This window comes from Sebastes umbrosus, chromosome 20 (genome assembly GCF_015220745.1).
Source record: "Sebastes umbrosus isolate fSebUmb1 chromosome 20, fSebUmb1.pri, whole genome shotgun sequence".
Taxonomy (NCBI): Eukaryota; Metazoa; Chordata; class Actinopteri; order Perciformes; family Sebastidae; genus Sebastes; species Sebastes umbrosus.
In genome coordinates this window covers 7338091-7353769 of record NC_051288.1, presented here as the reverse complement: position 1 = coordinate 7353769, position 15679 = coordinate 7338091, and the positions used below count along the sequence as shown (strand labels likewise).

At 42.8% G+C, this 15679-nt stretch overlaps 1 protein-coding gene and 1 long non-coding RNA gene across 5 annotated transcripts in view; one reads left to right on the top strand and one right to left on the bottom strand.

Annotated features, from left to right (window-relative positions):
• Positions 1 to 15679, bottom strand: part of si:ch211-119c20.2 (caskin-2) — a 66741-nt gene that overhangs the window by 16447 nt on the left and 34615 nt on the right. For 3 of the 4 annotated variants that reach the window (XM_037755228.1, XM_037755230.1, XM_037755229.1), the window contains exons 5-12: positions 15150 to 15295; positions 14537 to 14632; positions 12222 to 12355; positions 5711 to 5819; positions 5385 to 5493; positions 5126 to 5220; positions 3538 to 3655; positions 1091 to 1219 (exon numbers count right to left, since the gene is read on the bottom strand). In XM_037755228.1, the coding sequence (XP_037611156.1) occupies positions 1091 to 1219; positions 3538 to 3655; positions 5126 to 5220; positions 5385 to 5493; positions 5711 to 5819; positions 12222 to 12355; positions 14537 to 14632; positions 15150 to 15295 (936 nt within the window). The remainder of the gene's footprint in view (positions 1 to 1090; positions 1220 to 3537; positions 3656 to 5125; positions 5221 to 5384; positions 5494 to 5710; positions 5820 to 12221; positions 12356 to 14536; positions 14633 to 15149; positions 15296 to 15679) is intronic. The other variant, XM_037755232.1, reaches the window with a different exon arrangement.
• On the top strand, positions 5714 to 7655 carry LOC119479513. Its single transcript, XR_005204692.1, has 3 exons — positions 5714 to 5847; positions 6003 to 6092; positions 6190 to 7655. It is a non-coding gene; the product is annotated as an uncharacterized LOC119479513 (long non-coding RNA).

The following is a 15679-nucleotide window of genomic DNA, read 5'->3' as shown; positions in this document are numbered from 1 at the left end:
CGGATTATGAGACAACGGGCCCCTGGGCACAGACACGTAGAGGGCCCCCCATCCCTCCTATGTAGGAGCAAGACCCCCAGACTGACACAAAGGAAACAAGGGCCGTGGGCCGGGGTCCTACTAGGGCTGGGACGATACACCTATCTCCCGATTCGATACTATCATGATACTTGGGTGCCGATTTGATATGTATTGCTTTTTTTAAGTATTGCGATTTTACAAGTATTGTGATTCGATATTACGATTTATTGGGATTTTTGTGTAAACTTTTTTAACACTAGACCCTGGGAAAAAGTTGAATCATACACTTCTGGGGACTTTTACTTTGGAAGATCTCTAAATTAATACAGTAAAAATGTTTGAGCAAAACGACTGCTTTTATGTAAGTGCACAATCCCAATAAATAACTTGAAACAAAACGACTACAAACCTTGAATGCAAATTGCGTATAGCGTCTCTTTGAGATCATATCGTGTCTCTTTGAGATCATATCGTGTCTCTTTGAGATCATATCGTGTCTCTTTGAGGTCATATTGTGTCTCATTGTGGTCGTATTTTGTCTCTTTGTGGTCATATCGTGTCTTTGTGGTCGTATTGCGTCTCTTTGTGGTCGTATCGCGTCTCATTGTGGTCGCATCGCGTCTCACTGTGGTCGTATCGCGTCTCTTTGAGGTCATATCGTGTCTTTATGGTCGTATTGCGTCTCTTTGTGGTCGTATTGCGTCTCACTGTGGTCGTATTGCGTCTCTTTGTGGTCGTATCGCGTCTCTTTGTGGTCGTATCGCGCCTCTTTGTGGTCGTTTTGTTTGTTTTAATGTTCGTAATTGTCCTTTTGTGGTCGCTTTACGTCTCTTTGTAGTTGTTTTGCTTCTTTTTGTAGTTGTTTTGCATCTTGTTGTATTTGATTGACTTTCCAACAAGAAATGATAACAGTCATTTCCAACAGAGGGGAGCCCCCTGACCTCTTGGGCCCCCGGGCCCCTGTGCCCGGTAGGTCTGTTCAATAATCCATCCTGGGAGGACAAGAATGTGTCAGAGGTGGTCAACAGAAACCAAAGAGATGGGAAGAAGTTGGTGAGTGTGTGTATACCTGTGGGATCATAGCCGAGGGTGTATGAGTCATCAGTCTGAGGGGCGGGGCCTTGGATTGAGGGAGGAGCTCTGGACGCAAAGTGTAGTCGTTGGCAAGGCATGGAGGCATTGCGGGAGAGAGTGCCCCCTAGGGTGAGGGAGACAGGTTTGGGTTGAGGCTGGCATGCATGAGTGAGGGAAAGAAGTTCAGGTACATGCATGCGTGTTTGTCAGCTTGAACTGCATGCACAGGTACGGGAACGGGCTGTAAGACGGCAACAAAAAAAACACCCTTTTGAAGTCTGGTGAGCACATTATGAACTTCATCATGTATTCTTGTTCATTGAGTATTTGGAACAACAGCTAAAAAAGGGCAAATTCACCGTAAATCCCCTCTGGCGTTACATAAGAGGCTGCTGAAAGAGAGTGTAAGATCACCAGCGACGCTGAGAGGGCTTACTTTTCCTTTGTGTGTTGTTGGTCCACGGTTGCTGACACCATTGACATTATCACAGAGCTCAGGCACACACACACATAGACACGTGCGCACACACACATTACTGAGTTTGCCTCATAAGCAAAGAGCCTGTCACCGACTTAAAGTCAAACTCTCTTTCTCTTGTCTGTTCTCCCTCAAGCATGAGCAGACACACACACACACACACACACAATATCCCATCGCAGACTGTGAGGGCTTTAGCACTGAGCTGACACTTTGCAATCTGGCCATAGTAATCCTATTAATGTGTGTCTGTGTGTGAGTATCTTCGTCTGTGTGTGTGTATGTGTGTGTGTGTGTGTGTGTGTTTCCTGGCTTGTTGAAGACCTTGAAATGAAATGTTTTGGCTTGCGTTCACATCTATGTCTGTAGCTGTTATTTGACCCCTCACTGTGCTTGTCCCGCTGTTTGAATGTCAATGGCTTTACAGCTGCAAAACAAGCATAGGGATCATATTCCTTTTATTCACAGGGATTAAATTAGATGATTTACAAGCATGCTGAACCCCCCAGTGATCATGCATGCCAACATGATAGATCCTGCTTGTGTACAAGTGTAGATATACACCGATCAGCCAAAGACCACTGAGAGATGAAGTGAATAACATTGACCTGGCAGTGGGTGGGATATATTAGGCAGCAAGTGAACATTTTGAGCTTTGAACTTTGTGTTGGAAGCAGAAAAAAATGGGCCAGCGTAAGGATGCGAGCGACTTTGAAAAGGGCCAAATTGTGCTGGCTAGACGCCTGGGTCAGAGCATCTCCAAAACTGCAGCTCTTGTGGGATGTTCCCGGTCTGCAGTGGTCAGGACCTACCAAAAGTGGTCCAAGGAAGGGAAACCGGTGAACCGGCAACAGGGTCAGACCCGAGGCTCATTGATGCACGTGGGGAGCGAAGGCTGGCCCGTGTTGTCCGATCCAATAGAAGAGCTACTGGAGCTCAAATTGCTGAAAAAGTTAATGCTGGTTCCGATAGAAAGGTGTCAGAACACACAGTGCATCTGATGAAGCACGTTTTCTTTTACATCATGTGGATGGCAACGAGTTCGAGGTGATGACTCGGCCTCCAAATTCTCCAGACCTCAATCCAATGGAGCATCTGTGGGATGTGCTGGACAAACAAGTCCGATCCACAGAGGCCCCACCTCGTAACTTACAGGGCTTAAAGGATCTGCTACTGACGGCTTGGTGCCAGATACCACAGCATACCTTCAGAGGTCTAGTGGAGTCCATGCCTCGACAGGTCAGGGCTGTTTTGGCGGCAAAAAGGGGACCTGCTCAATATTAGGCAGGTGGTCATAATGTTATGGCTGATCGGTTTATATTCTTAGCCCAGATATATAACCAATGCCCTGGGTTAAGTTAGCCTTTTTAACACCACTTTATCTGCTCTAGCCCCGCCAGTTTGTGAAGTCCTATCCGGCACTTGGAAAAAGTTATCATAGTCAGAGTATGATATAGTAAACATTTATTATTGCTGTGCTCTCAGTGGTCTTCCATTAAAACTGAAATTGGTGATTAACTAGCTATTAAATCTTTAAAATAAATGTGGTGCAGTCAAAAGTACGATACATGCCTCTGAACTTTAGTGGAGTAGAAATGTAAAGTAGCATAAAATGGAAATACTTAAGTAAGGTACAAGTACTTAAAAATTGTACTTAAGTACAGCACTTTAGTACACGTACTTCAACTTTATATACTGTTGGGTAGTTTAACCAATAACAGTGCATCATATTTGATAAGAGTCATACATGTAAAATCTTAATCTGCCAAGTAACTAGTGACTATAGATAAAATACATGTAATAAAAATGGAGTAAAAAGTACAATATTTCCTTCTATTATGCAGCAGTAAAAAAGGAAATACTCCAGTAAAGTACCTCAAATGTGTACTTCAGTACAGTACTTTTCACCACTGAGTGTCTTTGAGTTTATACAGATGTGGTGTGCGAGTTGCTTGTGTGTCTACCTGCTCGTCTGCTGAGGACCTCCACCACTGAGGGGGGGAAGTATCCCACCCGGTCCGTCCCCCGCTGGGTGTCATGGATGTGACCTTTCCAGCGGCCGTCTGAATGCTGCTCCAGGACCTGATGCCAACAAATCATGAGCACGCTTCAGCTGAAATGTTTGTGTCACTGCAAAACGGCATTAGCCTCGCAACGATTCACAATCACATTAGACAAGAGTACGGAACATAAACAATCGCTAGCAAATGATTCAATGATGTGAAGACTTTGATTAAAGCGGGAAAAAAATAAAAGGTGGGATTTGGATCTTCTCAGGAGATGGCTTTCCAAACATTATATCACGTCAACTGTAAATCAACTCTGAGCATGCATGTCACGTTGAACTCCTCCAGGCATGCTTTTAAGACTATAATGAGAGAGCCAATGAGCTGGAAGTACGCATCTATTCATTGTGAGTGTTAACAAAATGCCTGGAGAGGACGAAAACAAACACCTCAGCCTCCTGACAGGATACCACGGCACAACAGCATACGAGTTCATACAGGAGTCTGAGATGTCACAATGGCTCGTATAAAAGGTATCAAAATACACAGCGGTGAGCACATAAACAAAAATGTGCACGCACATGAATTAGTGCAAACAGCGCATATGTGTGTGGGTCGGGGGGGAATGAGCAAACAAGTTGTTAATCAGAGAGTAGTGACAGCAGGCAGCAAGTTTGTTCCTGTTTCTCTGCTGTGGTCTCCTGCTCAGGGTTCACTAAATTACCCCGCAACATCCCACACAAATCCCAACAACAAGCCTTCACTCACACAAGTCTTCATCATGTAATCCTGACACTGCCTGTGATTTCCCCTGCCAGAGAATAGGTGGAGTGAAGCAGCTGCCGGCAGGTAAAAATGACCTGCAGCCGAATGGATTTTAAAGGAGCTCCATTCTATGGAAATTAGGGCTGTCAAAGTTAACGCGATAATAACGCGTTAACACTAATTTGTTTTAACGCCACTAATTTCTTTAACGCATTAACGCAACTTGTGATTTTTAGGTTGTAGCGGACTCAGTTTTAAAGCTAGAGTAATACCGGCATCATATGAAACTAGAAAACCTAAAGAATCCATCGGCACCAACTATGTCATACTAGCTTGTCGTGAAGAATGCTAAATAACGCTCCAAATTTACGCTAAACTTTGGCGAGAAAAACTGGCATGGCCCATTTCAAAGGGGTCTCTTGACCTCTGACCTCAAGATATGTGAATGAAAATGGGTTCTATGGGTACCCACGAGTCTCCCCTTTACAGATATGCGTACTTTATGATGACTTTTTTTTTTTTAAGTTGTCTCCTTCAATATGAGCACTAAGAACAAAAGCTTTACCCCTTCTGACATCTTCAAAGCAACGTATAAATAGGCAACCGCTTCACAAACAAAGCTAACAAAGGGTCAAATAAAGTTGTTATTGGAGCCACTGTCAATTTAGCTGGCAGACATGAAGCAGGAGTATAGCAGAATTACAAGGAGTCTGCGGAGGCACAATAACAACAACACTCATTAAAGAGAAAGTTTCTTTCTCGACACACAAAAAGCACGTACCATAATAAGATCTCCAGCCCGGAGGTTGAGAGCGGTGGGGTCGTGGAGGTTCCAGTAGTCCTTCACCGCTCGGACCTGGAGAGAGCTCGATGCCTCTGCGAAGAGATGGAAAGACACAGAATCAGGATGTTGATCTCTATTCTGACCTCTCTCTTTGCCATTTAGCGACCTCACCCTCACTATTTCCCCTGCCTCTGTCTCAACCAGAAATCCATATTTCATAAAACCCATCATTGAACTACTCAAAGGAGCTACTGACCTCTCAGCAGCTGTTTGATTTCCCTGCTGGCTGTGGAGGTGGTGAACTGGTTGACGATGTCCAAAGCTGTCTGGTTGTACGTGTTGCGCATGTTCACATTGACGCCCGCCTAGAAACACACACACAAACACACACACCCAGGGATTATTGTGGGTGAGGTGGCGCAGTTTAAAAACAAACCCTCCCTCAAATGCCTCCCTCCATTATTAAAGAATAACACTGGAGTTGTAGTGGGAAGTTGTTGGTTTTAGACATTGTCTTTTAAAAAAATATCAGTGTCTGCCTTCATCAGCTGAACTGAAATGATATTTGCTATATTTGCTTACATCAAGCAGCAGTCGCACCACTTCAGTCTTGCCATAGAGGGAAGCCTCGTGCAGAGACGTCCCCGCTTTGGTGGCTCTGTTTATGTCGATACCGGCTTTGAGCAGCAACCTGGGTAATCAAAGCAGAAAACGCTCATGTAAGGCTGCGGGCAGCACTCAGAAGACAGATTCATCCATTCAACTGTTACAGACATCTGCAACATCTCGTTAAGCCGTATACCCCCCACTCATCCACCCACACACACACACACACACACACAAGCTAACACAAATATGTCTCCGGTTCTGTCAGAGGCCCAGATAAGGGAACGCTGACAGCGTCGCATCCAGAGAGCGGTGCAGCAGGAGGAGGTCCTCAGCCTCGCAACGCTGGAGCTCTGCTGTAGGATATTAGCTGCATGGTGCATGTTAATCCAACTAACAACACATCCCTGCCACCAATGTGTCCAAAATGTTAACACTCTTCTTTGTCGTTACAGCCTATTTCCATTCAGCTGTCAAACAAGTTAGGTTTAGACAAAACAAAACAGAATTCTAATCATCATCATCATCATCATCAATTACAGGCTGAACAACTACAACAAGGAGCATGACGATAACAGTGTGACTTCTGTAAATGATTGACGTCGCCTCAAAGACAGTTCCATTATTGTGGAGTAAGGGTGTTTTCACACCTGTAGTTTGTTTACTCTGGTCAGGATCAGGGACCAAATTGTTCCAATGTTGCATATTCCCTCGAGTTTGGTTTGTGTTTACACGGCAGCGTTTACTAAGCAAAGAAACTGCTCTCTAATTGGTCAGAATTTCCATAATGGAAAACTCTTGGAAGTAAACAAAGAAGAGCAGACTTCCAGAACGCAACAATGGATGGACAACTACGCAACAATGGAGGGACAACTACACGGCTTGATCTTGGCCCTGGCCATCTTTTTTTTTACCTCGTAGCAATTTTTCACTCAAGGCAAACGATACAGTTTGAAAATGAGGCGCGGCTGCGACTGGAAAACAATGTATTGATGCACTTGAGTCGCCGAAGGCGCATATCAAGAGGTACGGAGGACGGAGGAGGAGGTGTGCATCAACTCTCCTAAACTGTGACATGCTAATCGGCCGAAAATATTTCCGAAGATCCATCAGGTATGCCCGTGGTCTTCAACACAGCCTGACGTTACACCTGTTTAGTACTGATGGCAAGCGTAGGCTCTTTTGTAGTAATGTTGTCTGGTGTCTAGTGTTGACATGCACAGCGCAGCTCGCTACCGCAGCTGGTTTAATCCAAAAAGGTGCAATGCTGTCTCCAGTTGGGCCGGATAGAAGTCACAAAAAAGTATTTTTCCTAACAGCGGCCCCATTTCTCTGTTACAAGACTGAAAGATTCCTTCGACTACAACAGAAATATGTTTACATTTGCAAAAATGAAACAAGTGCAAAGATGTTAACTCAGCCTTTTGTTTGATCTGCCTGTGTCTGTAAAAAGCAAAACGGTGACTTGTGAAATGTGAATGCTGCTGACAAACTAATTTGACTTAACAGGATCCCGCTAAGTGGGACACCCATAGAAATAGACACCACAGGGGGTTGGACAGACAGGAGAAATATCAAACCATGAAGTATGATGAAAAACGGAGCCTGAAGGGAACCTATTGTAGCATGCACCTTCTTTCTTTACTCAGCAGCAACAGTTTTAATCTTGCTATGACACCTTGAGAAGGCGGAATGTATGTCATAAAGCGTAGACTTCTCCATCTCTGTCATGCAGATAAGCAGCTGATTTACTCTTATACTCTATCTGCAATGCATGTATACATGAAGTATAGAACAGTGATTCCCAAAGTGGGGTCCAGGGACCCCAGGGGTCCATGTCAGGGGGCCCACGAAATAATTTGCTATAAATTATAAAACTGTGCTGTATCATTAAAAAGTACATATCTCCAGATGAGGACCATTTGCACCAATAAAACAAGCATATCATGTCCATTACTCCCACCCACGTTAGCTTTGGGCCAATAGAAACTCTGATATGATTGTGACTCATCACGTCAATCTGTCATGAATCAGTCACTTCACTCAGGACGCAACGAACCGTTCCTGCTGATGTTTAGCTTAGCTTATTAGCCAGAAGCTAGCTGGCAAGCATGGAGAAATATTTGAATCAGTCCACGTCGTCAAGTGTAGCTAAACCCAAACTCGCTAAATTGAGAAAGTATGACGACAGTTATATCGAGCGACGAGAGACCAAAATTCGTCATGCGTCTTCAAGTGCTAGCAAACGAAGCCATGAAGCCGGCCAAGCTACAGAGACATCTGATTACAAAACACCCGGAATATCAGCGCAAAACAAAGTGGTATTAAAGCTGATGTAGGCGAGATTGGAGCAAATCTGATTAAAAATAGTTATTTTTATAAAACGGTCGCTATATTGTGACAGTAGTGCCTGACACAGGTAACCTGAAAAAAATCATGTGCCTCTGTGTCCTCCGGTGCTTATAACGGCATCTGCAAGATTTCACAGACGGGAGGAAAATAGGCAGTAAGAGCTGATCTGGGGTCTACTGTCCATCTGCTGTCTATGAGAGCCGGCTGTCAATCACTCGCAAACTCCGACCAAACGGTCAAACTAGGCAGCGCTGATCAAATATGAATCAATATTATGTTAAGTTAATACCTATTTCTCCCCTCAAATATACTGCCTACTGCCACTTTAACATGATTCAAAATGAAATGTGTTTCTCTTTAGCATATGCTTAATCCGTGTTGCAATTATGAGGGGGTCCTTGGAAAATGTTCTCCACTTTAAGGGGTCCCTGGCCCCAAAAAGTTTGAGAAGCCCTGGTATTGAATATGCTAAGGATGCACTGATCCAACTTTTCAGTCCCGATACCGATAGCGACACCTGGGCTTTGGGAATCGGCCGATACAGAGTGCCGATCCGATACCAGTGTTTAATTAATAAGCTGTATGCCTCACTGTGTGGAAGTGACTGGGATCATTCTCTTATGTGTAAGGCAACATCAGGCTTGATTTAAACATTGCTTTCCTAACAAATGCTGTATATACGTAGATATACATTTATTGAATTGTTATTTATTATTAAAATAATTAATCGTACACCAGCAACTTGGTGAAATAAAACTTCAAAATTATCAGGAATTACAATTGAAAGGTAAACCTTTTTAATGCAGCAACAAATTGGTCAAAACTTAAACAATAATTAAAATTCCAGTATAAAATGTATATAGCATATAAACATAGAATTGAATTGAATGCATCGGCTCCATTGTCACCGATATCCGTTCCAGCTATTGACTCAACAATATCGGCCTGATATCTGATCTGGTATCGGTGCATCCCTAGAATATGCTATGGCAAAGGTTCTCAACATGGGGTCTCCTCCAGTTTTGAGGATCAAATTTCATTATGAATTATCCCAAAAGAGACCTATTTTTTTTTAATCACAACTTATACCCATCACTGTTTTCTTCCCACTTAACTAGAGTGTATAAATATATGATACTAAATCAACAACAAAGTAATATCTTCCCTAGGACAAAATCTAATCTCCTGCTTGCCTGTGTGCAAATGTCTGCAGCTCCAGTTCTAACCAGACCCAGAAAGCTTCTCCGGCTATACAAAAAGTAGGTACCATAAGACGTCTGCGGTGTAAGTATGGCAGTCTTTGAAGAGACGTAAATCCCTGAGTGGGAGATCACAGCCAAATTCTGCTGAGTAAACTCTGAATAAACTTGTGTGCTAATGCAGTGATTTTTTTTCTTCATTTCTGTCTGTGCTGAAAACTCATTTTTTCTCCTCCACGTCTACTGTTCAACTTCCCAGTTCAGGAGAAGGAAAGGGGAGGATGGAGAGGGTATTGCAAAAGAGATCTGATAATCATTAGCAGCATGCCTGAGAGGCAGGGTGGAGTTACTTGGCTAAGCGTGTACATATTTACACAGATATGCTGGCATAAAAAAACACACCGAGCCACTCTTGGGTATCTGGAAAGTGTGAAGTAACTGGGATTAATTAGTATCACTACAGTACAGAGAGTGTTCTTTTTGAATGTGGAGATTGTTTCTGCTTTTGTTTTCTGGAGCTACCTGAGGGGAAAAGATTTTGCACCTGCAGCTGCAAATTAAGGCCTGATACATATACTGTATATTCTGAGCATTATCAGTGTAGTGCAGTTGAGTGATAGTAGCAGTACTAACAGTAATAGCAGTGGTTGTAATTGTACCAGTAGTAGCACAAGCTGCACTGTTAGGGTAGTAGCAGCAATAGTAGTAGCAGTAGTAGTAGTAGTAGTAGTAGTAGTAGTAGCAGCAGCTCTGATTTCCCTAATAATGGCCATAGTTATAGTAGTAGTAAAGATAGTTGTAGGTGTAGAACTAGTAGTTGTTGTTGTAGTATTTGTGGCAGTTGTTGTTGTAATAGTGGTATAAATAGCAGTAGCAGAAATTGTAGCAGCAGTAATAGTATTAGCATTAGCAATAGCAAAGGGTGTGTAGCTGCAGCAATAGTAGTAGCATTAGCAGTAGCAGAGGGTGTAGCAGCAGTAATAATAGTAGTAGTAGTAGTAGTAGTAGTAGTAAAAATAGTGGTAGTAGTATATTCAGTGGTTGTTATTGTAGTATCTGTGACAGTTGCTATTTTAGTTGCAACAGTGGATATAGTGGCACCAACAGTAATAGTGGTAGAAGTAGCAGTACCAGAGGTTGTAGGAGCAGTAATAATAGTAGCTTTAGCAGTAGCAGAGGTTGTAGCAGCAGTGATAATAGTAGCATTAGCAGTAGTAGAGGTTGTAGCAGCAGTAACAGTAGTAGCTTTAGCAGTAGTAGAGGTTGTAGCAGCAGTAATAGTAGTAGCAGTAGCAGTAGTAGAGGTTGTAGCAGCAGTAACAGTAGTAGCTTTAGCAGTAGTAGAGGTTGTAGCAGCAGTAATAGTAGTAGCAGTAGCAGTAGTAGAGGTTGTAGCAGCAGTAATAGTAGTAGCAGTAGTAGAGGTTGTAGCAGCAGTAATAGTAGTAGCAGTAGCAGTAGTAGAGGTTGTAGCAGCAGTAATAGTAGTAGCATTAGCAGTAGTAGAGGTTGTAGCAGCAGTAATAGTAGTAGCAGTAGCAGTAGTAGAGGTTGTAGCAGCAGTAATAGTAGTAGCAGTAGTAGAGGTTGTAGCAGCACTAATAGTAGTAGCAGTAGCAGTAGTAGAGGTGGTAGCAGCAGTAATAGTAGTAGCAGCAGCAGTAGTAGAGGTTGTAGCAGCAGTAATAGTAGTAGCATTAGCAGTAGTAGAGGTTGTAGCAGCAGTAATAGTAGTAGCATTAGCAGTAGTAGAGGTTGTAGCAGCAGTAATAGTAGTAGCATTAGCAGTAGTAGAGGTTGTAGCAGCAGTAATAGTAGTAGCAGTAGTAGAGATTGTAGCAGCAGTAATAGTAGTAGCATTAGCAGTAGTAGAGGTTGTAGCAGCACTAATAGTAGTAGCATTAGCAGTAGCAGAGGTTGTAGCAGCAGTAATAGTAGTAGCAGTAGCAGTAGTAGAGGTTGTAGCAGCAGTAATAGTAGTAGCAGTAGCAGTAGTAGAGGTTGTAGCAGCAGTAATAGTAGTAGCATTAGCAGTAGTAGAGGTTGTAGCAGCAGTAATAGTAGTAGCAGTAGCAGTGGTTGTAGTGATGCAGTGATACTAGTACTAGTAGTTAGCACTGACAGCCCTAGTAGCTGGGATAGTGGTAGCAGTAAAAAAAAAAGCTGCAATTGTAGTGCTAGTAGTGAAGCAGTAATACTTGTGTTAGTAGTTAGTAGCAGCAGTAGTAACCCTACAACTAATAGTCATAGCAGTGGTTGCAATAGTAGTAGTAGTAGCAGCAGCAGTAGTGGTACTTGGATTTCTTGTAGTAGCAGTGACAGTGAAAGTAGCAGCAGCAGTAGTAGCAGTGGTACCAGTAGTGGAGGCAATAGTTGAAGTGGTAGTAGTAACATTAGTGCCAGCAAAGAGTATACAAACAAAGAAACTAAACGCTGGTACTTTTTTGACAACAGCCGCTACATACATTTTGGACTGAAAACGCCAATGAGTATGTGGCCATGGATGTATAAAGAGAAACAGTTATAATAGTATGCATATTTATAATATATTTATTGCTCAAGACAGGCCATTTCGGTAGAAACATTAAATATGACAATAGAATAGAAATCATTTTGTTTTACTTTTGTACGGCACTTTGTAGGCGGATGTTTTACTGACATCTGGTAGTCGCTTTCAGTTAAAAATGGCAGAAGCATAGCTTTGCTTCTGGGCGCTGATGTTGCAATGGAATGACTAATTGGCTTTCACTTCTTATCGATATATGTTCTTTGATGCTAGGACAGTTAGTAGCAACAGTATTAGTAGCAGCAGTAGCAGCTGTACTGGCAGCAGTAGCTGTGGTTGAAATAGACAGAAGCTGCTGGGAAGATGAGGGGGCAGATATAGGCATGTGATGCAATGCTATTACAGCATATTTCAACACTGCTTCTGTTACTTGATTATGTCTTTGTGTCCATTCCTGGCTGCCAGGTGGAGGGGAGTGGTGGATGGAGATTCCAGGCCGTCGTGCCCTCCATCCCCTTCCAACAGCGCTGTCACCATGTTACTGCTCAGCAGCAACTGAGCCACCTAAGGAGAAATCAAAGACACCAAGATGAAGTGTGAGTTGTGAGAACAAGGGAGTGGCAGAATCAGGGCAAGAATTACAGCATTAGCAATACTTAAATATATATGCAAAGCCACGCTAGCTGAGGCTAAATATATGGATTGAAATAATATATATGGTGACTTACAGTACTGTATATATAGGGTCAAGCTAGTACAGAGAGGCTTATCCACTACTCAGCAGCTGTCTAAAGATACCACAGCCTCCACTCACTCACACACACACACACACACACACACACACACACACACACACTCACAAAATCTGTGTCACAAAAAAAACAGCCCAAAGCCTTCTATTCTTTCACAGCTAAACTGCAAACTCAGACCAGACGAGAGAACATTTAACAGGCATAGGAAGTGTGTGTTTGTGTCTAATTCTGAATTACAGGGCCAGCTATACATCTCACAGCCAGGCTTATCCGCTGATGTGACAGAGAAACAGTAAAACACACTGCGATGTGCAATCCCTTTAACGTTACAGTGTGCGTGTGTCCAAAAAGAGCCACTGAAGCCTATTTTCCTCTCGCTCAAGCAAGCTTAATTTAGCTGGGTCACTTCATCTAAGCCATGGTTCGTGTTTGACATTGACCATCCCCATCCAAAAAGGGCCAAATAGGGTGTTTTCACATGCAAATAATTGGATTAGAATGACTACATGAATAAAGCAGATCACTACATGGAGATTTAGTCTCTCAATGAAAAGATCGGCAAAAGAGCAGAATTAACGAAATGGCATAACGACAACCTCCAACAGCACCAGAGCCCACCGGGTGACCCGCAAAAAAGGCAATTCGTATGTGGGATTTAGTCTTAATTTTATTTCCAAGTTCGGTTCTGGATAAAACAAAAAACATATGGGTCGGATCGTGGGTGTTTGATAATATAAGCTGTTCAAATAAATTGAAAATAATTATAATTTAATGTTTTAAAGTATACACAGTATACCACACATGGCAGGTTTGAATTAGCGTGAGATGTGGAGTTTTTTTGGGAAGTTTTTTCTTATCCGAAGAGAGGGTCTAAGGACAGAGGGTGTCGTTTTCTGTCCAGATTGTAAATTTGTGATATCGGGCTATAAACTAAATAATTTCTGTGCATTTTCAGGCGTTCTTTTATGAATACCAGTTTATGAGTACCGATATTTTTGTACTGATGATGCTAATGATGGCAGTGAGGAAAGTACAATCCCGTCATCTTGATTGGACCCTTCCTAAGCCCGGCCCCTTTTCGCTCTGTGCTCCAATAACAGTTGAGCAAGCTTGGAACCCGGCAGAGCCTTGGACAACTTTCCCCTTTCCTGTTATACTTAGATATGCAACGTCCGTCAAAGCTATGTAAGTCGCATTACATTGGTTTCACAATATTCATGGGCACATTACATTGTATGTAGTCACATCTTAAGTAAGCTAATTTTAGCAAAACGCTAGCTAACTAGCTAACGTATAGCTACATCAAGAGGGGTTAGCCTAATGTAAGATCACCGACGTCAGGAAAAGTTACCTGAGTAAAGTTTATCATCGTGAGTATATACTTCCGTCGCGTCAAAGAATGTATATTGCCAAGAAGTGAAAGTCAATTGTTCAGCAAAGCTACGCTTCCGCCATTTTGGACTGAAAGCGACTACCAGACGCCAGTAAAACCTCCGCCTACAAAGTGCTGTACAAAAGTAAAACTAAATAATTTATATTCCATTGTCATATTCTACCAAAATGGCCTGTGTTGAACAATAAAATATTATAAATGTAATAAATGTTTTCAGCCCAAAAAATGGCGCAGCGTTTCGTCTCTTTCCTTCTATACTCTTTGATCACATACCGAAGTCCTTGCTGTCGGCTTCTTGAAGCTACATTGCCTGACACACAGAAACTATAATACACACTGCGGCAACCGGCTAAACAGAACCAGCGTCGGCATGTTTATTTTTGTCAAGCTTGTCCGACCTAGCAACAGTTACTAAGAGGGGGCGGGACTTAGGAAGGGTTAATTAAACAGATTGTGCCAAATACTTTACATAATGCGGTAGGAGGGTGGATGATAATCAATGTTCCAAAACGTTATTTTCAATAAAAGATCATTATTCATATATATATATATATATATCAGTTACACACACATTAAAACTACACAAACATATTCTCATACCTTCAGTCTCCCAAACTCGCAGGCCAGATCTAGAGGAGTCTTCTTCGCCTTGTTCATCAGGCAGGGATTAGACTGATGCTGCAGCAACATCTCAGACTGGGAGAGAAAAAGGGAGAATGGATAACGTAAGGGATATCACCTCATGTATTATGCACATGCACTCACATGCCAGTCATCCCAACACTTTCGGTGTGTGTGCGCTGATGTGTTGTCTTTGAACAGAAGAGAGGAACATATGATAGCTCCACTGCTACCTCTGTTTAGGATAGTCAGTATTGTGTTTGATGGTGTTAAACTAAAGAGGTCAGGCCTCCGTATGGGTTATGTGACAGGTAGAGGTGTCTATGTGCGTCTATCCATTAAGACATTCCAGGAGCCAAACGGATGAGGCTGGAGGAAAGGAATGTGTGCGTTCACCGCCTTTAGACTCTTGTGACTAACCTGTGTCATGGCATTAATGGTATTACTGGTATTGTTGGTGGACAATACAGGCTGAGACACAAAGAGGGTGGATTTCAGTGGACTGGTGCCTTGGAGCTTCGCCTTTGGCAGGTGAGGTGTCCATGTGTGTGTTTGTGTGTGTGTGTGTGTGTGTGTGTGTGTGTGTACTCACCACCTCGTAGTGTCCATACTGAGCAGAGAGATGTAACGGCATCTGTCCGTCATGGGAAGTGGAGTTGACTGAAGCTCCAGCTCTCAGCAACAATAAGACAGAGTCTGCTTTACCCTGCCATGCTGCGTAGTGGAGGGGACGCATGCCTAGAGACAGAGACATGGGTGAGGGATGGATGGAGCCCATGCACTACTGAGAATAGAACCCAGATGGTATAATAGTAATGCCATCAGGGTTTTTTAACAGAAAGCCTGTCAGGGTTAATCAAGCAGGAAGTGTCTAACAGAAGAAATGATGAAGTTGCGTTATGGGAAGTGTAGGATCAAGGGTTTTTTTATACACCGGGAGCGTGATAAATAAACAACACAAAACTGCAAAATACTCCCCTGCAAATATTATATTTCTGGGGCTTTTATTGTGAAAGGTAAGAACGGAAGGAGTGGTTCTGGTCTGCGCTGCCTTTGTCAAGGTTGAAAGGAGTAATAAACTTTGCCGTCTCGGTTCAGAGTACGGAGCCTTCTTGTTGTTGT